The sequence below is a fragment of the Oryctolagus cuniculus genome, chromosome 17 (assembly GCF_964237555.1).
Source record: "Oryctolagus cuniculus chromosome 17, mOryCun1.1, whole genome shotgun sequence".
NCBI classification, from domain to species: Eukaryota; Metazoa; Chordata; class Mammalia; order Lagomorpha; family Leporidae; genus Oryctolagus; species Oryctolagus cuniculus.
The window spans coordinates 67,210,113-67,231,786 of NC_091448.1; the positions used below are offsets into that span (position 1 = coordinate 67,210,113).

The following is a 21,674-nucleotide window of genomic DNA, read 5'->3' on the forward strand; positions in this document are numbered from 1 at the left end:
TCGACGCTGAGCTAGATCTTTCTTGGGGGTCAGGGGTGAAACAATCAACTTGTTTCCTTGTGAACTCTGACTGTCTAGAGGCAGAACGAATGCTTCCAATGACTGGTGAGCATTTCGTTCCAGTCGAGGAGGCAGAGCCGGGGGCTGATCCTGATCCCCGTCTAGCACGGGAATGGCCTCTGGTAGCCTCTGTTGTCGAGTCAGCCTATCGAAATACTGGTACGGAACAGCAAGCTGTTCTGGCTCTGGGGGCAGTTCCAGAAAAAGGAAGCAAACTCACAGTGGACTCTTGAGGCGAGGTCAGCACCCGGGAGGGAGCAGAAGACCCCAGGTCATCAAAGCCGCCAGGGTCTGCCATGGGTGTGAGCGAGTCAGGCGATTCAGGTGGGACATTCAAGGAGTGGGAAGACCAGGGCTCAGAGAGCCAAGGGATCTGGACTGGGAGCCCCTGGTCTTCCCGCGTGGGGTCTCCTAAGTGATGGGAAAGTGCAGGTCTCCTGTCCTCACCTTACTCGACTCCTGCTCTTTCTGTCCACTCGGGGCTTCTGTACTCTCATTGATATAGGTCTCGGTCCTCCACTGCTCTGCATCCCATTCTTCCTTGGCTATCTTTTCTTCCTGCTGCTCACTGAGGAGCTTCATCAGGATGCCTGTTTTGGAGATGAGCTTGGCACAGGGCAGTTGCACCTGGGCCTCAGAGCAGTCCATTTTCAGAGTGCGGATGACGTGAGAAATGAGCTTTTTCATGTCCGTGTTGGGGATAAGGGACTGTAGCTGCTGATTCAGCTGAATTTCAAACTGTTGCCCCTGGGACAGCATCACGGGGTAGGTGAAGCCTGCGGGCGTGGTGGGGGCTTCAGTGCCCTCGCTGGGGTATTCCCACTGTGTTTCCTTGGTTTGGTCCACAGTCGGCATTAGGTCGAACTCGGTCCCAGCAGAATCTGTAGCTGAAGGATCTGTGTGCATTTTGTCGCCAGGGAGCGTTTCTTCATGTGCAGTGGTGTTTTCTGTCAAAACATTTTCTTCGAAAACACGCCCTCCGGAATGGTTTTCCTCCCTAGTGTCTTCTATAGAAGGTTCTCTCAGAGGAGGACTCCCCTGAGAATGCAGGCCTCCAGGGGATGAGAAAGCCTCTCCGGAGGGGGAGTTTATGAGACTCCGCAGTGCAGGGAACGGAGGCCTCTTCCCAGCCGTCAGCCTGTTGAGGGAATTTTTCCTTCTGAACTTTCGACTCAGTTTGGCCTTGGGGGTTCGGAGGACCAGGTGAGAGCAAGTTTTATGAAAGCGGTAATTCTGTCTGGAATGCCAGATTGGTTTCCCTGCCGCCTTATTTTTGGCTCTAGCATTGGCATCTTCTAAGACAAAAATGGTGTAGGTTAAGTCCTCCTTTGTTGTTGATCTCAGAGAGAGATTTTGCAGGGGAGGTAGAAGGCCTGCCCAGGATGTGTTTCTTCAGGAAAGAGGAGGCTGCAGCCTCACGTTCCTTTGTGAGCAAGGGCTCCGTGTGCAAGGAGTTTCCGGCCACCTGCCTGGGCCTCTGAGCCACTTGAAGCTCCTTCAGCTCCCTGGAGCCTGCTCTCCCAAGCCTTCTTCCCCCAATGCTCTCCGCAAAGGGCCAGGTGCCCCGTCTCCTCCCGAGGCTCTTCCTCATCTCCTGGAGGTGCCTTTCCCGTAAGCCCTTTGGCCCCTTGATGACTTTTTTCACTCTCTGCAGCCTGTACCCCACACTTGGCATGGTTGCCAGGCTGTTCTCCTGTGACGGGGCAGTTTCTGATTTCTTTTGGAGGATTTGAGGGTTAAATTGATGACCTAACAGGATAGGCTGCATAAGCATGGCCTTTTCTTCCTTCTTAACCTTATCGATTTTTTTCTTGAATTACTTCATGTAACAAATTCTCCAGAAAATAGAGCTTTCTCAACTTATTTCTGTAAGGATGAGAGGGCCTTCTTATGTGGGTTTTCACGTAGCTCAGGGACTTATCTCTATCTTGCACATTTGAAAAAAGCAGTGTAATGAATGGCAATAATGTTGATTCTACATTTTGTAGATTTTCCTCTGAGAAATAAGGCAATATATAATTCAGTGCACTAATAACATCACTTTCATCGTTGAGGTCCCGCTGTTCACTCATGCGGCCTGGGAAGTCCACGCTGTTTCTCTCTGATACTGGGTTCCCTGGCTCAATAGTCAGCTGCTTGCTGGTGTTGTTCTTCCGGGCTTGCAATATCTTCATGAATGCCCCCTTTGGGTTCCCTATAGATGCTTCTTCAACTGTCAAAAAAAGAAGAGACTGCTTTTTGGCACAGAAGACTGATGGGACAGCTTTATGTCAGTCCACAGCCCTACACTCTGATCAATTAAATTAGGAGTCAAATCCAATATTTGGGGTACCATTGAGACTTTAGAGAGAAAAGTAAAACCAAACTCAAACCTATGAAATGGCAACAACAAAGGAGAAAAAGATATTTTTGAGAGTGGCATTCAAAGAGTTCGCAGTGTTAAAAAGCAGTAACTATGATCAGTATTATTTCATTGGTTTCCAATGACCAACCACTCCAGGCTTAGAATAAGGCTGGAGGACAAATGGCCCCACCCAGCTGCCCCTTCTGTGGCTCTGCCCCTGCTTCTCAGCCACATCATTCTACAGTCCTGCCTCATGCTGAGGGAGCACAGGCTTCCTCCTTCCCTCCCTCCCTCCCTGTGGCCCTGTGTTCTTGCTACCATCACAGGTGTCCATGGCAAGAGATAGGCATGTAAGGGGAGTGAGGGCAGAGGTGGTCAAGCCAAGGGGCCTTGCTCCTCACCTCAGTGTGTTCTTTCCCACCCTTGTAAAGGGAGATTAACAATGCTTGTCCTTCTCACCTCTTGAGACGAAGGGAATAATATAATTGGTAGGAAACTGGTCTGGAAGGTGAGCAACACTGTGTAGATGGGTATACAGTTATCACTGTGCTAATGCCTCAGATCCCTGACTGAGATCCGAATTCAAGCTGTCTAAGGAAGAAAGCGGTCACATTTTGGAAGTCACGACATCAGTGGTAATAACCCTCATCTACAGAAGGATACTTAAAATTACCCGAGTGTTCTGTGGATAGAAAAGCGTGAGACTCAGAGCAGGTTCAGAGTTGGACAGTCTACAAGTGCATGGAGGAGCCTTCCGACTCCATCAGAGCAGCCAGGCAGCCATTTCTGGTTATGGAACCAGAAACTCCCCGGCTCCAAATAAAACAGCATCACTTGTACTCTTTTATACAAGTGCAAAAACAAACAACCGCGGTGAGCAGTGTAGACCTGTTCTATAAGACAGAGGGCCCTTGAGGCCCAACACATAGAAAACCAGTTTATAGACTGTGTGCAAATGAGTTATCATTGAAAAGCAAAGCACCCAAGAGCACAGAACACCACGTGTGTGGTTCCCAACATTGCTTCCTTCCCCTTCCACCTCTTTTCCATGATCCTTTGTGCATATGTAAATTACATAGCGGTAACTATGTTATTAAATTACATAGCGGTGATTGCGAACCTGACTTTCAGCAAGGGAGCAGTGTAGCAATTTAGGGAGTTTAAATCTGAATGAATGAATAAAAATTCAGCAATTAATTACATTGTTACTTTAAACTTGACCCTAAAATTTTAAAATAAGAAATTTCAAACAAATAAAAATTAAAAAAAGATCCTCAGGAAGTTCCGACTCACGGCAATGTGTCGTATTTGGCAGGCATTCATTGTCACAGTGAAGCTTGATGGTGTTGCAGACAACCTCGATAGTATGTTTAAATTGGCAGAGGCAGCAGGCCATATGGCTAGGTAAGATCCTATGAATAGAGACAGAGAATTAAGTTACCTGTAAAGGGGTTCCTTGGGTGGGTCAAACAGGTGAGCCAAGGTGCCAGCAAAGGAGTTCTTGAGGTATGTGGCCAGGACATTTGGGTAGGAGCCTGGTGGCCAATTGTTGGTCTTGAATATGAGAATAAAGGAAGGAGGGAGAGGTGGCCCAAGGAGGCATAGGCATGGAAGTGGGTGTGGTGTATCCAAAATAAAGTCAACAGGGTGAGCATTGGGCACCATGGATCTGTCGTTTGACTCAGGGGTGTCTCCTTCCAGTTCACAAGTCTCATTGTGGGTTGGGAGTGCACAGGAGGACTTCCCCCAACCTCTGGAGTACTCTTCTCCATCCCTGTTGGAAGTGTTCACTATTAGAAACTACTCTGGTCCCAGAAAAATGACTGACTGCAGTAATTGTTGGAAAAGATGTGGAGAAAAAGGAACACTCGCTCACTGATGGGTGAGTGAAAGTAATTTGAGCAGGCAGGTGTTTAGCCCAGCCATGAAGATGCTGCTTGGGACAAGCACATCCCCTTCTGGAGTGCCTGGCTCCATTTCTGATCCCTGTTTCCTGCCAGGGAGTGCCCTGGGATGTGTCAGGTGGTGCTTCCCTAAATACCCAGAAATGGAAAGACTGCAACTTATGGTAGGTGTGTGTTTTTAAGAAACTGTCAGTCTATTTTCATTATATTTTTTTCAAATTTATCATTTCGAAAGTTTCTGTGGAAGGAAGAGAGAGAAACACACACAAACACATCTTTTCTTTTTTTTTTTTCTTTTTGACAGGCAGAGTGGACAGTGAGAGACAGAGACAGAGAGAAAGGTCTTCCTTTTGCCATTGGTTCACCCTCCAATGGCCGCCGTGGCCGGCGCATCGCGCTGATCCAAAGCCAGAAGCCAGGTGCTTTTCCTGGTCTCCCATGCGGGTGCAGGGCCCAAGGACTTGGGCCATCCTCCACTGCACTCCCGGGCCATACCAGAGAGCTGGCCTGGAAGAGGGGCAACCGGGACAGAATCCGGCGCCCCGACCGGGACTAGAACCCAGTGTGCCAGCGCCGCAAGGCGGAAGATTAGCCTATTGAGCCACGGTGCCGACCACATGTTTTCATTAGGTAGTTTACTCCCCAAATGTCTGCGACATGCAGGGCTGGGCCAGGCCAAAGCCAGGAGCTCAGAAACTAGTTTGGTTTTCCATGTGAGGAGCAAGAACTCAAGTCCTTGGGGCATCACCCACTGCCTTCCAGGGTACATGTTAGCAGGAAGCTAGGGTGGAGCAGAGCCGGGACTTGGATCCAGGCATTCTGATGTGGGATTGGAGTATCCCAGGTAGTGGCTTAACGGCTGCACCAAATGCCTGCCATCGTAAACAGTTTAATTTTTATTTGTTTTATTTTTTAAAGCTTTTATGTAATGAATGCCAATTTCATAGGTACAACTTTAGGAATATAGTGTTTTTTCCTCCATACCTGCCCTCCCACCCCCACTCCCGTCCTACCTCCTACTCCCTCTCCCATCCCATTCTTCATTAAGATTCACTTTTGATTGACTTTATATACAAAAGAGCAACTCTATACTAAGTAAAGATTTCAACACTTTGCACCAACCCCCCACCCCACAACATAAAAAGTACTGTTTGAGAACAAGTTTTGCAGTTAATTCTCATAGTACAGCTCATTAACAGAGGTCCTACATGGGGCGTAAGTGCAAACAGCTTAATTTCTAATACCCCCAAACTGGAACAACCTAAGTGTTCACAAATAGGTGAATAGATAAACTATGGTAGGTTCATATAATGAAATGCTATTCAGCAATAAAAGGAAATTAACTCTTGGTACACACAACAACAAGAGTGTCTTAATCATGTTGAGTGACAAAAACTGGTTAGAAAACAGTGCATACTGTTTGTGGTTCCATTTCTATAAACGTGTAGAACATGCATAATAGCCCATAGTAACAGTAAGAAGGTCAAGGTTCCATGGAAATTGGATTGGGGAGCGCAAGGAGGGATGGAAGGGAAGAATGATAAAAAAAAGCACAAGTTGAGGTGGCGGGTATTTTGCTGTGGTCATGGCCTATGGTATATACATCTATCCACATAGGTGGTCCACTGTGTCTATTATTTCTTCATCTCTGGAACTACTATGAAACTGCTCAGAGGAAAGAAGGAAGGGAGGAAGCAAGAGAGAGGAGGAGGAAGGGGGAGGGGTGGGAGTGAGGGAGCAGAGGAGGGAAGGAAGGCTAATGATTGAGTCCACATGAGAAGTATGCTGCTTGTGATACCCACATCCTGTATGGCAGTGCCTGGGTTCTCGGTGTACTTTTTGTACTATTCTTTACTTTTCTTGGGGGATTGAATTATTTTTAAAAATATTTATTTATTTATGTTATTATTTATTATTATTTTTCACTCTCCAAATGGCCACAAAAGCCGAGTGGAGTAGCTGGGATTCAAACTGACATTCCAATATGGAGTGCCGGCATCACACGTGGTGAGTTACCTTGCTGTGCCACAAGGCCTGTCCCTAGTAGGTTTGAGTATTTTTAAAATAAAATTGGCAAAAACGCTAACAAAGCTAGTTGGTTATCTTATTAAGAATTATTGAGCCGGAGCCGGCGCCGCGGCTCACTAGGCTAATCCTCCACCTGGCGGCGCCGGCACACCGGGTTCTAGTCCCGGTCAGGGCACCGGATTCTGTCCCGGTTGCCCCTCTTCCAGGCCAGCTCTCTGCTATGGTCAGGGAGTGCAGTGGAGGATGGCCCAAGTCCTTGGGCCCTGCACCCCACAGGAGACCAGGATAAGCACCTGGCTCCTGCCTTCGGAGCAGGCCACAGCGCGCCGGCTGTGGCGGCCATTGGATTGTGAACCAACGGCAAAGGAAGACCTTTCTCTCTGTCTCTCTCTCTCTCACTGTCCACTCTGCCTGTCAAAAAAAAAAAAAAAGGAATTATTGAGCCGGAGCCACAGCTCAATAGGCTAATCCTCCACCTAGCGGCGCCGGCACACCGGGTTCTAGTCCCAGTCCGGGCGCCGGATTCTGTCCCAATTGCCCCTCTTGCAGGCCAGCTCTCTGCTGTGGCCAGGGAGTGGCGGCCATTGGAGGGTGAACCAATGGCAAAAAGAAGACCTTTCTCTCTCTCTCAATGTCCACTCTGCCTGTCCAAAAAAAAAAAAAAAAAGAATTATTGGAGGCTGTTTCAGGGAGATAAAAACAGCCTGTTTAATAGGAGTGAGTCCTCAATATTATACTTAAGCAGTATAATGTAGTGATTAGGAGTACAAATTCCATCACCAGATTAGGTTCACATCTTAGCTCTGCTAATAATATGATCTTGGGCAAATGGCTTAGACTCTGTTTCTCAGCCACCTCATTCTGATAGCACCTACCTCTAATGAGATGTGAGGACCAAATGAATCAGCACTTGAAATGTGCCTGACACGTGTGAGTGTGCAACACAAGTTAGCCACTCTAGTTATTCACTTGCAAACCACTACCTGCACAGTACTGATGCTCTCCCACCTTGGGTTGTTTGGGGGCCTTCTCTGAGGCAAAAGGATGACTTTATTAGGCAAACAGAACCTGTGTTTCATGGAAACACGAAGGCTGTGGGTTGGGGGCACAATGTATAGAGTTTAGATTAACACTGGATACACTTAGTGGGCCAGGCTCTTTCTAACCAATAGAATAACCAATGGTTGAGTTGTTACAGATGACTAATGTTACTTCTTTGGGTCCAGAGAAAGCTTCATATAGAAAGAATGCACTCAGAATGCTAAGCTAGTGTTTTACTAGACTTCAATTCTAACAGGAAATTTTCGTTAAGTCCTTTCTACCCCTAACTTCGTATTTTGAAAATTTTCAAGCCTACAAAAATATCCGAAAGATTGGTGTCATGAGTTTACATGTTCTTTCACTTAGATTCAACTGTTGCTAACATTTTGCCACATTCACTTTCCACGTGTGTGTCTCTATGCACTTCTTGGACAAACCATTTGAGAATGAGCTGTACATACGATGACCTTTTCTTGCTAAACCTGAAGTCTGCGTCTCCTAAGAACAAAGGCATTCTCCTGCATATCCACAACACTATTATCACCCAGTCAGCTTTAACATTAACATCACCGTCTATTGTGGTCCACATGCAGGTGCTCTCAGTTGTCCCAAACATGTCTTGGCTACTTTTAAATCAGGCATTGCATTTTATTTTCATGGCTCTTTAATTTTCTTCAGTTTAGAACTGTTCCTTTTTTGCAGTGTTTCATGGCATTGGGATTTTTGAGGCATTCAAATCAGTTGTTTTACAACATGCACCTCAATTTATCTTTCTAAGGCCAATGTGAATAAATCTTCCAGCCACTGGTTCATGCCCCAAATGGCCACCGCAGCTGGGGCTGGGCTGGGTTGAAGTCAGGAGCCAGGATCCAGGAGCCAGGAACTATATTCAGGTCTCTCCTGGGTGGCAGGGGGCAAGCACTTTGGTCATCCTGTGCTGCTTCCCCAGGTTCATTAGCAAGGAGCTGGATGGGAAGTGGAGCAGCTGGGACTTGAACTGGCACTCCCATATGGGATGCCAGCATCACAGACAACTTAACCTTATGCCACAACACCAGTGCTGGGCCCCAAATCATTATTTTTAAAAATATTGGCAAATCTGGGCCGGCACCATGGCACAGTAGGTTAATCCTTCACCTGTGGTGCCAGCATCCCATATGGGCGCTGGTTCTAGTCCCAGCTGCTCTGCTTCTGATCCAGCTCTCTGCTGTGGCCTGGGAAAGCAGTGGAAGATGGCCCAAGTCCTTGGGCCCCTGCACCTGCATGGGAGACTGGGAAGAAGCACCTGGCTCCTGGCTTCGATCAGTGCAGCTCCGGCCATTGTGGCCATTTGGGTAGTGAACCATCGGAAGGCTTTTTTCTCTGTGTCTCTCTCACTGTCTATAACTCTATCTGTCAAATAAATAAATAAAATCTTAAAAAAATATTGGAAAATCTTTTGAAATTGCTAATGACCTGAGGTATAGCTTATTCTTACTAGATAAGACCATTGCACATTAATATGCTATAAAGGGGCCAGCGCTGTGGTGTAGCAGGTTAAGCCTTCACCTGCAGTGTCAGCATCCCTTATAGGCACGGGTTCAAGTCCCAGCTGCTCTGCTTCTGATCCACCTCCCTGCTAATGCACTTGGGAAAGCAGCAGAGGATGGCCCAAGTGCTTGGGCTCCTGCTCCCACATGAGTCAGAATAAGCTCCGACGCCTGACTTTGGCCTGGCCAAGCCCAGGCTGTTGTGGTCTTTTGAGCTAGGAACCAGCAGATGGAAGATCTTTCTCTCTCTCTGTATTTCTGCCTTTCAAATAAATAAGTAAGTCTTTAAGAATGCATTAAGGACCATCACTTATGAGTCATGACACAAGTGAGCTGGCCTGCTTTGTCTAAACTCCTGAGGACTTCCAATAATGAACTCCAGTGTAACAATTGCTTTCAGGTTTTTATAGCCTTGGTTGCACATGGCTCCAGAAAATGCTAGCACTTTTCCTGTCCACTGATGGTCAAGTATGAAAAAAGCAGCTAGAACACCACAGCCTTGGCTAACTGAGAAAGCTTGTTGATGATGAGAGCTTTGACTCTTTGGAGAGGAAGGCCTCTCACTGACCTGGGAGGATCCACTGTGGCAGATGCTGCCCAAGGTTGAGGAAGAGGAGGCTAGAGCAGAAACCAATGGATTTGATGATGTGGGAAGTTAGTCAAGGAGGTGATCTGACAGAAGTGATTAGGGCAGGGTATGCTATGAGAGGCCTTTCCCCATTCTTATCTTGTGGAGTCCGCTTGACTAGCCTTATCATAGTTTCTGTTTAGCTTGTCCAATTGGCAGGGGGGAGGTCACAATGGAAGTTGCAGTGAGTTTATGGTAAAATGTCAGAATAGGGCTCTAAGGAAATCCTTTTTAAAACTTCAAAACTTGAGATACTTCAAACTCTGCATGAAAATTAACTAGAAAGGATCATGGACCTAAATGTAACTCTACAGTTTCTACAAGAAAACAGGAAAAAATCTCTGTAACTTTAGATTAGACAATGGGTTATTTGAATGATTTTTTTAGGAAAGGCACAATAAAAGGACAAACCATACAAGATAAAAAGTTGCTATAGGCTCAGCAACATTAAAAAATTAACTTCTACTCTTCAGAAGGTACACTTAGTAGAGTGAAAGGATAACTCACGGCCAGCGCTGCGACTCAATAGACTAATCCTCCACCTAGCGGCGCCGGCACACTGGGTTCTAGTCCCGGTCGGGGCACCAGATTCTGTCCCGGTTGCCCCTCTTCCAGGCCAGCTCTCTGCTCTGGCCAGGGTGTGCAGTGGAGGATGTCCCAAGTGCTTGGGCTCTGCACCCCATGGGAGACCAGGAGAAGCACCTGGCTCCTGCCTTCGGATCAGCACAGTGCGCCGGCTGCAGCACGCCAGCCTCGGCGGCCATTGGAGGGTGAACCAACGGCAAAGGAAGACCTTTCTCTCTTTCTCTCTCTCTCACTGTCCACTCTGCCTGTCAAAAAAAAAAAAAAAAACATCCCTAAGATTAACATCAAATTACTACATGGGAACAGATTTGAATAGACACTTGGTAAAGATACTTGCACAACAGTATCGTCAGTCATTAGAGTAGTGCAAGTTTAAACTGCAGTGAGTGTACCCAAGGTGCCAGCGTTAGGATGACTGAGTCCCACATTTGAGCACTTGCATTTGATTCTTCTCTCTGGTTCCTGATTCCAGCTTCCTGCTAATATAGTTCTCCTGCCTTTCTTGGGCTTGAGAAATTGGGGTTCCTGCCACCTACATGGGAGGTCTTGGTTGAATTTCCAGCCTTCAACTCCAGCTTCAGCCCAGTGCTGGTCATGGTGGGCATTTGGTGAGAGAACTGATTGACTCTCAAGTAACTATTTTTAAATACTAAAAAAAAATAGAGATTCCACTATATATCTACTAGCAGAAAAGCTACATTAAAAAAGTTTTGTTTTTTAACTTATTTGAAAGAATGAGAGAGAGAAAGAGAGAGAGAGAGAAAGATTGACCTTCCATCTGCTGGTTCACTTCCCCAAATGCTGATAACAGCCAGGGTTGGGCCAGGACTATGCCAAGGATATAGGTCTCAGTGTGTGGGTCTCCTACATGGGTGGCAGAGACCAGAATACTCGAGTTACCATCGGCTACCTCCCAGGGTGCACATTAGCTGGAAGCAGAGTAGCTGGGACTCAAACTTGGCACTCTGATACGGGATGTAGGCATCCCAAGTGGTATCTTATTTATTTATTTATTTGACAGGTAGAGTTAGACAGTGAGAGACACAGAGAGAAAGGTCTTCCTTCCATTGGCTCACCTCCCAATCACCCCCCAAATGGCCGCTATGGCCGGAGCTGCGCCAAACTGAAGCCAGGAGCCAGGTGCTTCCTCCTGGTCTCCCATGCGGGTGCAGGGTCCAAGCACTTGGGCCATCCTCCACTGCCTTCGCGGGCCACAGCAGAGAGCTGGACTGGAAGAGGAGCAGCCGGGACTAGAACCCAGCGCCCATATGGGATGCCAGTACCACAGGCGGAGGATTAGCCAAGTGAGCCATGGTGCCAGCCCCCCAAGTGGTATCTTAATGCTGTGCCACAACATCCAGTTTCTAAATTTTTGTTAAAGTTGAAACCTGAGGACTGGGACAACACATGTTGCAACTGCCACTCTCGAACATTGTTGGTGAGAGTGCAGACTGCAGCAGCTACTTGGCAAACAGTTTAGCTGTGTGTTAAACAGTTCAATATACACTTAGTAGGTAATGAACTGTCCTACCCCTAGATCTTTACACCAAAGAGATGAAGCCACATATTCATTTACAGACCTGCATGTGAGTGCTGTTAGTGGCTTTATTTATAATTGCAAAAAGTTGGAAAACACAGTTCTATAAGCTGATGAAATGGATAAACTGGTGTAACTACACAATTGGAATATTACTCAGCAATAGGTAGAGGCAGCAACATGAATAGTAGTTTAATCTCTAAAGGATTATGCTGAGTAAAGGAGCCAGACACAAGAGGCTACACTTACTACATGATTTTGCTTATAAGACACTGTGGAAGGAAAAACTACAAGAATAGAAACAGGGTGAGTGGTTTGAGGGCCTGGGTCTGGGGATGGGAGGAGACGATTGACTGGAAAGGACCATGAGGGACCTTTTTGGGTTGATAGAAATGTTCTACATCAGGAATTTGGTGGTGGTTACATAACCACGTGTTTGCCAAAACTCAGCAAACTTTACAGTGCGAATTGAAATACATAAAAATTATACCTCCATAAGCCTGACTTAAGAAAACACATCTACAGACTTACATGGAAATAAACCTAAGAAAAAGATACCTTACAGTTTTTCCAGTTGAAGAGTCATCATGAGAATGTTCTCAACTGTGGTAAGTGGTACTTGTGTTGTTCCCAAGTCTCTGAAGGAGAAAGCCCAAACATTCACGGTATGGACCTCAATAAAAAGATCTGTCCTTAAAAAGGTTGTTTCAGGAAGATGTGGTTACATCAGTTTTGGCTTCTCTATAAAGCAAGACAGCTCAAGAGTTTGTCATGGAGACAGTTCCAGAAAGCCCTGGTTGAAATGACTTTACTATTTGCATCATCAGATTAATGACCTTGGCATTGAAGAGTAGAACCTACACCTTTTTCTGCCATTGTCTTATTTTTCATTTTATACTACACTGACCTCTTTTAATTCTTATTTTTTCTTTAAAAAATTTACATCTATACCTCTTTGCTTGGGATAGATGGTATTCCTAACATGTATTTGCATGTAACACTGTCTCGCCCTGCCAGCTGTCTTTCCCATGATAAATTCTTTCTCAGTTCTTGCCTCAGTCAATAACTTTTTTCAGTAACCTAATTTAAAATCATGACTTTTTAGCCTCAATCTCAAATACTTAATGTTTGATGAAAATAAAAAAAGATTATTTTCATACTTACAGATATTTTAATGCTGGCAGTTTAAAAAGATACGAATCTTCAACATTTGTCAGAGGATTACGATTGAGATTTCTGAAAAAGGCAATGGAATTAAAGGTATCGGCCATTTCAGTAAGCACAAGACTGTATGAGAAATTATATTCTTTTTTGTGTAGACATTTTAGGCTTAAAATTACTTTCTGTGTACTTACAAATCACCCTTAGGATTCAAAAAGCACTTGTTCTTTGGGAACTATCTATGTCTCCTAGAGGATGAATGGAGAAGAGAAAGAGAAAAGATACAAAAAAATGCATAATAAACACAAAATATGCCAAAGAACTTTTTAGGTGAAAAGCCTTAGAAGTGGAGCCAGTGTTTTGCCTAGCAATTAACACCCAGATTGGGATACCTACGTCTCAAATCAGATGCCTGGGTTTGATTCCCAGTTCCAGCTTCTAATTGCAACTTCCTGCTAATGCAGACCCTGGGAGGCAGTGGTGATGGCTCAATTGGTTGAGTCTCTGCTATCTACTTGGAGACGTGGACTGGTTTCTGGTTTCCAGCTTCAGCCTGGGCCTGGCCTAGCCTAGCCTGAGCCATTGCAGGTATTTGGGAAGTGAACTAGTGGGTGGGAGCTGTCTGTGTCTTAAAAAAGAAAGACGTATAGAAGTGACCACACTGATAGGGAAGCCCTTTTTTGTGTAGGAAACACTAATCCTGTGTTCTCCATAATTCAAGGTGCTTGCCTTTCATCTTTGGAAATTTTAAACAAGCCATGACTTAATTCATTTAGTTGATGGAAAAAGAACCCACGTCAAAGCCATACTCTTGTCACGTTCTTCCACTGGTGTTCTCATTTCGCATCACACATCATCACATCACATCACATCACATCACATCACATCACATCATCACGTCACATCACATCACGTCACATCACGTCACATCAGTCTTTGTTACGTTGCTTGTCATCACCTGTTGGCCTGTCAGTCTCCTGGCCTGTAGCTCCTTGAGGGCAGGGATATTGTTATTGTCTTTGTTATGCCTGTGTGTGGCATAGTGCCTGAAATTTACTGCATGGTTAATAAATATTTGTTGAGTAAAGAATTCACATTTTGTTTCCCTACCAATACAGTGAATAAATTCATGTTGTGGGAAATTTCATTCCTAAATGCTGTAATAGATTTTTAAAGTTTTTAAAGCAAGCAAACAAAAACAAAAACAGGTAAAAAAAAAAAAACTGCCTTTAGTTTAACTCTACTCAAAAACGTACTGTACTGTTACAGACTGTGAAAATAATAACTCTTACAGATGATATTGATTTGGCTGCCAAGCATCTGTGTTCAGCATTCAACACTGGATGTTCCCAGTAACCTCTGTGATAGGTATTGTAGCCCAGTAGCCTATTGTGATATATATTGTGCTGAGTCACAGAGGCTGTGTAACTTGTTGTAGGTCACTGCACTTGTAAGAAGCAAAGCTGGAGCTGGAGCTCAGTCCTGCCCCAGACTGTGTCTAATATGTGTGCAGAAAAGGGTCCAAATATTTGTCACTTTAATCTGAAGCTTGAGATGACTAAATATAGAAGTACTTTGAAAATTTCATCAACCTTCTCAGGATAGCGCTCATGAAAATTAGTTTCTCTTTTTATTCCTTTTCCCTAATCTTATCCCACGATTAGATATTTAGCTCAGAGTCATTGAGACTAGAGATTTAAAAGCATGTTGTAGGTGACATCAGTGGAAACCTATGTAAACAGTGGAGTGAGAACATCTGAAAATTTATCCCTTCATAAAGGGAACAACAAAATGGTAAAAGTGGTCAGAATCAAGTTTTTGATAATTCTGGAAATTTAACCAAAGGCTTGCAGCCACCTGTGGGGCATTTACTCAAGAAAATTGGCTGACTTTCTCTAAGAATAGTGAGATTTGTGTGGGTTTCGTGTATTTAACTTGCCCTAGACAGTTCCTCCCTGGCAAGCTCAGTGGTAGCCTTAAAAATAGGCTTGATAGCTTATGACAAGAGCCTCGGGTGATGACTGATGTCATAAATAAGAGTGTCAATTGTTAAATCAACAACAGGAGTCACTGTGCACTTACTCCCCATGTAGGATCTCTGTCCTTAATGTGTGGTACTATGTGAATTAATGGTATAACTAGTACTCAAACAATACTTTATACTTTGTGTTTCTGTGTGGGTGCAAACTGTTGAAATCTTTACTTAGTATATACTAAGTTGATCTTCTGTATATAAAGAGAATTGAGAATGAATCTTGATGAAGAATGGGATGAGAAAGGGAATGGGAGATGGGATGGTTGCGGGTGGGAAGAAGTTATGGGGGCAAAAATCCACTATAATCCAGAAGTTGTACATTGGAAATTTATATTTATTAAATAAAGGTTAAAAAAGAAACATCTGCTTTAGGAATAGACTGATGTCTTAGTAATATTTGGGTTTAGGTTTTTGGATTGTGGGTGAATTTTATTTTTAATTTGTTGCTTCTCAATTTTTTTAAAATTATGAGATGTATTACTTGCATACTCAAAGTCATATGTAACCATGTGAATGTTGGATAATGTTTGAACTTTGTCCAATTTATTTTGTCTACATTTGAACCAAATCAGGAATTATAATGAGAGAAAAGAGAAGTATGTGTAAAATGAGCCAAAAAAAAAAAACCTCCAAACTCTCCAAAATAAAAAAAAAAAATAGCCTGTATGCCCAGTATCAGAGAGAGGGAGAGGGATAGAGGGACAGAAGGAGGGAGGGAGGGAGAGAAAGAGAGAGAGAGACAGAACAGAGACAGAGAGAATGGAAATGAATGGAGATAAACATGCAGAATGAAGCCTCTCTCAGAGGCTGTTTTTGGGAAATAACTACAGGCAAGTGCTTCACCATGGAAGCTGTGTGCGATACTGGATAGCAGTTGGGACCAAAAGATAGTCTATTCAAAAAGCTTAACATGGGAAGCTGAGGAATAAGATGTTCATTAGAACTTTGAAACACACAATATACCCTCAGGACACTGGAAGATGGTGGAATGTATTCCTGTGAATTTGGAAGGCCTTACACATATCTAGGGCTATAAGCTTTGCCAGGAAAGACCTGAAGGGGCCCTGACTTCTTTATAACTGGCTGATCCTGAGGTTCTATGCATGCAGGAAGTAAAAGAAAAGACAGCCCTGGACTTCCTGGCTAAGAACAGAAAGGACACAGTACAACGTGTACTTGGAGCTCTTTGACAAAAGCTGGGAGAATTGTTGATTCCAGACTTGTAGGGAGTTCTCTATTCAGTCCTGACCCCCAGGCTAACCAAGTGGAGACTTCAATGGCCACACATCATAAGTAATACAAACTTTATAGCATTGGTTCAGAAAAGTGGCTAGATAACAGCAACTGCTACAACAAGCATTAGTAACACCAAACTGGAGACAGGAATCTAGTTTTTGGAATTGCTATATTATTTAAAATGTTCATTTTTTTATGAGAGCGAGAAGGAAACAAAATATGGCTCATACTCAGAGGAAATTCCAGTTTCAGTAAAAAACTATCCCAGAGGAGCCCAGACATTGGACTCACTAGACAAAGACTTGATTCAGTTACTGATAATAAGTTCAGAGGTGGGTGTTGTGGTGCAGAGGGTTAAGCTGTCACTTGGGATGTCCACATCCTACCTGGCTTCTGACTTCAGCCTCCTGCTGCTTCACGTGCTGGGAGACAGCAGCTTTGCCTCAAGTGTGGGAGCCCCTGCCAGCCATGTGGGGGACCCAGATGGTTTTCCAAGCTTTTGGCTTTGGTCTGGCCCAGCTCTGGCTTTTGCAGGCATTTAGGGAATGAACCAGCAGATGGAAGACCTCTCTGTCAGTCACTACCTTTCAAACAGATGTTAAAATGGAAGTGATGAGTGAGGACACCCTTGTTTAAGAAAGTATAAAGGAAACCATTTAGTTTTGTTTAGTAAAGAACTAATGAAAACTATGCCTCATCAAATGGACCATATTAAATATGGAAATTACTTTAAAAAGAGGGACAGCTGATTGGTGCAGCAGTCAAGACGCTGCTTGGGACATCTGCATCCCATAGCAGAGTGCCTGGGTTCAAGTTCTGATTCCACTCACAACTTCAGCTTCCTGCTAATGCAGAGTATTGGAGGAAGCAGGTAATTTCACCCACAGAGGAGACCTGGACTGAGTTCCCCATTTCCTGTTTCAGCCTGCCCCAGCCCCACATGATAGAGATAGTTGGGGAGTAAAACTGTGGGTGGAAGATCACCATCTTTGTATGCTTTCTAAATTAAAAAAAAAAACACACAGAAATTATAAAAAGGAGCCAAATAGAAATTGAGGAGTTGAAAAACATAGTAATTAATATGGAAAATTCACTAGTGAGTGTCAGTGGCAGATCTGACTAAGCAGAAGAAAGAATCAGGAATTTGATGATAAATTGAGATTGTTGAGTTGAAGGAACAGAAAGAAGGAAGAAAGAAGAAAGATGGATGCAATCCTAGAGAGTAGGACACCATCAAGCTTACCAATTTCAGAAGGAGAAAAGAGGAGAAAGAATATTTGAAGAAATGGTGGCCTCAAACTTCCTAAACCTAATAAAACATATGGATCTATACATGCAAGAAGTTCAAGGAATTCTTAAGTAGGATGAACTGAAAGAGTTTCACATATAGGCGTATCATAATCAAACTATTAGAAGCCAAACACAGAACATCTTGAAAGCAGCAAGAGAAAATAACATCATATACTAGGAATCGTCAAAAGATTAATAGCTGATGTATCATCAGAAACAATAGAGGCCCCAAGGCAGTGAGATGGCACATTCAGTGTGCTGCAGGGAAGAAATGTCAACCAAGAAGTGCATAGTTTTTCCATAGTACACATTTCTGTAAACTTTTGAAGACTCATCAGATGCATGGATTATCTAATATGTTTTAATTCCACTTTCTCAAACTTTTTGTCACCCTGATGGGTAAGAATAGCAGGATATGGTTGAACTCTGTAATTAATACACAATTATTCTTAGGCATTTAAAATTAACAGAAAAATGATCTCTGTTAAATAGAAGAGTGGGAATAAGAGAGGGAGGAGATGTACAGGTCGGCACATGCTCACTCGGGCTTACCTCCAATGGTAGAGCTAGAAATGTGCCAGGGGATTCCAAATCAATCTTATCAAGGAGGCATGTACCAATGGCATCTCACTTGTTAAAGTGATAAGTTTAAGTACATAATTGATCAAAAAGGTAAGTGTCGAAGAGATTTCACAAAAAAGACCAGTGTCTGCAAAGAATGAAGGATAGAATTAAAAGGGAGAGAATGATCCGGCAGGGGAAGCAGGACACACAGCAGACTCATAGAATAGCAAATGTCCTAAACAGCACTCCAGCCTCGGAATCAACCCTTGGGGCATTCGGATCTGGCTAAAAGGCCCATGAGAGTCTCACAGGCATGGAAAGCCAAGACACTGTAGCAAAAACAACCTGAATGAACGATCTCAGTGAACAAGATCCCAGCAGAAAGAATGGGCCATCAAAGGAGGAGTCACCTTTCTTTCTCTGAAGGGAGGAAGGAACCTCCACTGTGATATGGCCTTGACTAAGTTCAGAGTTGGTGATCTCAAGAGGCTTCCATAGCCTTGACAGCTCATGGCAAGAGCCTCAGGTGATTACTGACGTCATAAATAAGAGTGTCAATTGTTAAATCAACAATGGGAGTCACTGTGCACATGCTCCCCATGCAGGATCTCTGTCCTTAATGTGTTTTACTATGAGAGTTAACGATAAAACTACTAGTCGAACAGTACTCTATATCTTGTGTGGTTGTGTGGGTGCAGTCTGTTGAAATCTTTGCTTAGTATATACTAAGTTGATCTTCTGTATATAAAGATAATTGAAAATGAAACGTGATGAAGAGTGGGATGGGAGAGGGAGTGGGAGATGGGATGGCTGCGGGTGGGAGGGAGGTTAGGGGGGGAAAGCCACAACAATGCAAAAGTTGCACTTTGTAAATTTACATTTATTAAATAAAAAAATAGTATAAAGGTAGGGGGAGAATGGAGCTATAGAGAAGCAAAGTTTCTGTATACTATTTAAGTTATTTTGATAGTAATCTGAAGAAAAATGTTATAAACTAAGATGTTAATTATAATTCTAGGACAACCACTAAGGAAATAACTTGAATATATTGTAGAAAAAAAGTGGATGGCCATTTGGTCTAGTGGTTAAACCACTGTTTGGGTTGTCTGCATCCTGTATTAGAGTGTCTGCAAAGGAGTCTGAGTTTTGCTCCTAATTCCAGCTTCCTGCCAGTGTGGACCTTGGGAGGCAGCAAGTGGTAGCTCAAGTGGTTGGCTTCCAGTTGCCCATGTTGGGTAGACATGGACTGAGTTGCCAGCTCCTGGCTTTTGCCTTACCCAACCCTGGCCAGTACAGGCATTTAGGGAGTGGGCTGGGAGGTGTGGCACTGGCACCCCATATGGGTGCTGGTTTGTGTCCCAGCCGTTCCTCTTCCCATCCAGCTCTCTGCTATGGCCTGGGAAAGCAAGGCCCCTATACCCGTATGGGAAGACCTAGAGGAAGCTTCTGATTCCTGGCTTTGGATGGGTTCAGCTCTGGCTGTTGTGGCCATCTGGGTAGTGAACCAGTGGGTGGAAGACCTTTCTCTCTGTCTCTCCCTCTCTCTGTAATGCTCTCTCAAATAAATAAATAAAATATTTAAAAAAAGAAAACTTGAATGAATATAAACCATCTAGATGTACCAGACATCTACAGAGCAATTCCCAGCAATGTCGACATAAAAATGCTAAAGATGTATTCTTTTCTAGTGTAAATAGAACATTCTCTAGGAAGATCATATGTTACATCACAAGACCTATCAATACATTTAAAAGGACTGAAATCACACAGAGTATGTTTTCAACTAAAGTAGAATGAAATTAGAAAAGCAGAAAAACATCTGGGAAATTCACATATAAGTGGAAATAAGCACCCATGAATAACCAGTGGTTCAAAGAAGAAATCACAAAGGAAACCAGAAACTATTTTGGTAGGAATGAAAATGCACACAGAAGATATCAATACTACATGATGAGCTGGAGCAGTGCTCAGAGGGAAGTTTATATATGCAAATATAAATGTTTAGAAGTCTCATATCTGTACCTAAACTTCCTCCCAAATCAACTATGAAAAAAAAAAAAGGAATGAAACAAAGTTCAGAGCAGAAATATAGAAAAACAATAGAGAAAACTCAATATAATAAAAATTGGTTCATTGAAAAGATCAACACACTTAAGTTCGACTGACCAATAAAATTATTTAAAATCAGGGGCCGGCGCCACGGCTCACTAGGCTAAACTTCTGCCTTGCGGCGCCGGCACACCGGGTTCTAGTCCCGGTCCAGGCGCCGGATTCTGTCCCGGTTGCCCCTCTTCCAGGCCAGCTCTCTGCTGTGGCCAGGGAGTGCAGTGGAGGATGGCCCAAGTGCTTGGGCCCTGCACCCACATGGGAGATCAGGAGAAGCACCTGGCTCCTGGCTTTGGATCAGCGCAATGTGCCGGCTGTAGCGTGCTGGCTGCGGCGGCCATTGGAGGGTGAACCAACAGCAAAGGAAGACCTTTCTCTCTGTCTCTCTCTCTGTCCACTCTGCCTGTCAAGAAAAAAAAAATCAGGAATGAAAGGGGACATTACTGTTGACCTTATAGACATCAGAAGGATAAAAAGGAAAACTGAGGACTATATGCCAGTGAATTAGGAAACATGGATGGAATGGACACGTTCTTAGATGGATACAAACTGCTGAACCTGACTTCAAATTAACAAATCTGAATAGACCTATATCAGGTGAAGAGACTGAGGGGGCAGATGTGGTGTGGTAGGTTAGGCTGCCACTAAGAATGCCCACACCCCTTACTGGATTGGCTGGGATCAAGCCCCACGTCCGCTTCTGATACAACTTCATGCTAATGTGCTCCCTGGGAGGCAGCAGATGAGGGTTCAGATTCTTGGCCACCCATGTGGAAGACCCAGATGGAGTTCCTGGCTCTTGGCTTCAGTCTTGCCCAGCCTCAGGTTTGTGGTGAGTAAACTAGCAAATAGAAGATATTCACTCATTCATTCATTCTGATTCTTTCTGCCTTTCAAATAAATAGATAAACTTTCTTTTAAAGAAAAGAGATTGAGTTAGTAATTAGAACTTCTACAAAGAAAAGCTCAAGGACACATAACTTCATTGCAAATCTAAAATAATTAACGTCAATAATTCATTAAGTCTTCTAAAATATAGGGCAGAACATTTCCTAGCATTGTATGAGGTTAGTTTTATGCTGATACCAAAGTCAGACAAAAATATCACAAGAAAAATTATAAACTGGTACCTAATGATATAGATTGGAAAATGCTCAGCAAATACTAGCAAGTATAATCCAACAGAATATATGAAAAGGATTCCATATCTTAACCAACTTGGATTTATCCCAGGAATGAAAAGTTGATTAAACATATCAAAGTAAATCACTGTAATGTGCTGTGTTAATAGAATGAAAGAAAAGATACGTGATCATCTCAATACATACAGTTCTAAAAGTATTTAAAAGCTAGAATAACCTTTCAGTATAAAAACATGGAACTTGGATAGAAGGCAACTCAATAACCTAATAGAGGACAACAGTGAAGATCCCCTGGCTAACTTCGTGCTGAATTATGATGGATTGAAAGCTTTCATCCTAAGATCAAGAACAAAGCAAGGGTGCTTTCTCTTACCACTTTTATTCGATGTTGTTCTGAAGGTTCTAGCTAGGGAAATTAGGTGAGAAAAACATATATTTTGGAATGAATGAAAGAAAACATTCTCTTTTTGGAGATGAGATGATT

General features: G+C 43.6%; 1 protein-coding gene across 1 annotated transcript; it reads right to left on the bottom strand.

Annotated features, from left to right (window-relative positions):
- Nucleotides 1–16: 16 nt before the first annotated feature.
- LOC127485869 (leucine-rich repeat-containing protein 37A3-like) lies at nucleotides 17–4,324 on the bottom strand. Its single transcript, XM_070061735.1, is given in 3 exon segments — nucleotides 17–1,387; nucleotides 1,389–2,272; nucleotides 3,698–4,324. Coding segments are annotated over 2 exon segments (1,362 nt in total). The 5' UTR covers nucleotides 1,835–2,272; nucleotides 3,698–4,324; the 3' UTR covers nucleotides 17–471.
- Between the last annotated feature and the right edge of the window lie 17,350 nt (nucleotides 4,325–21,674).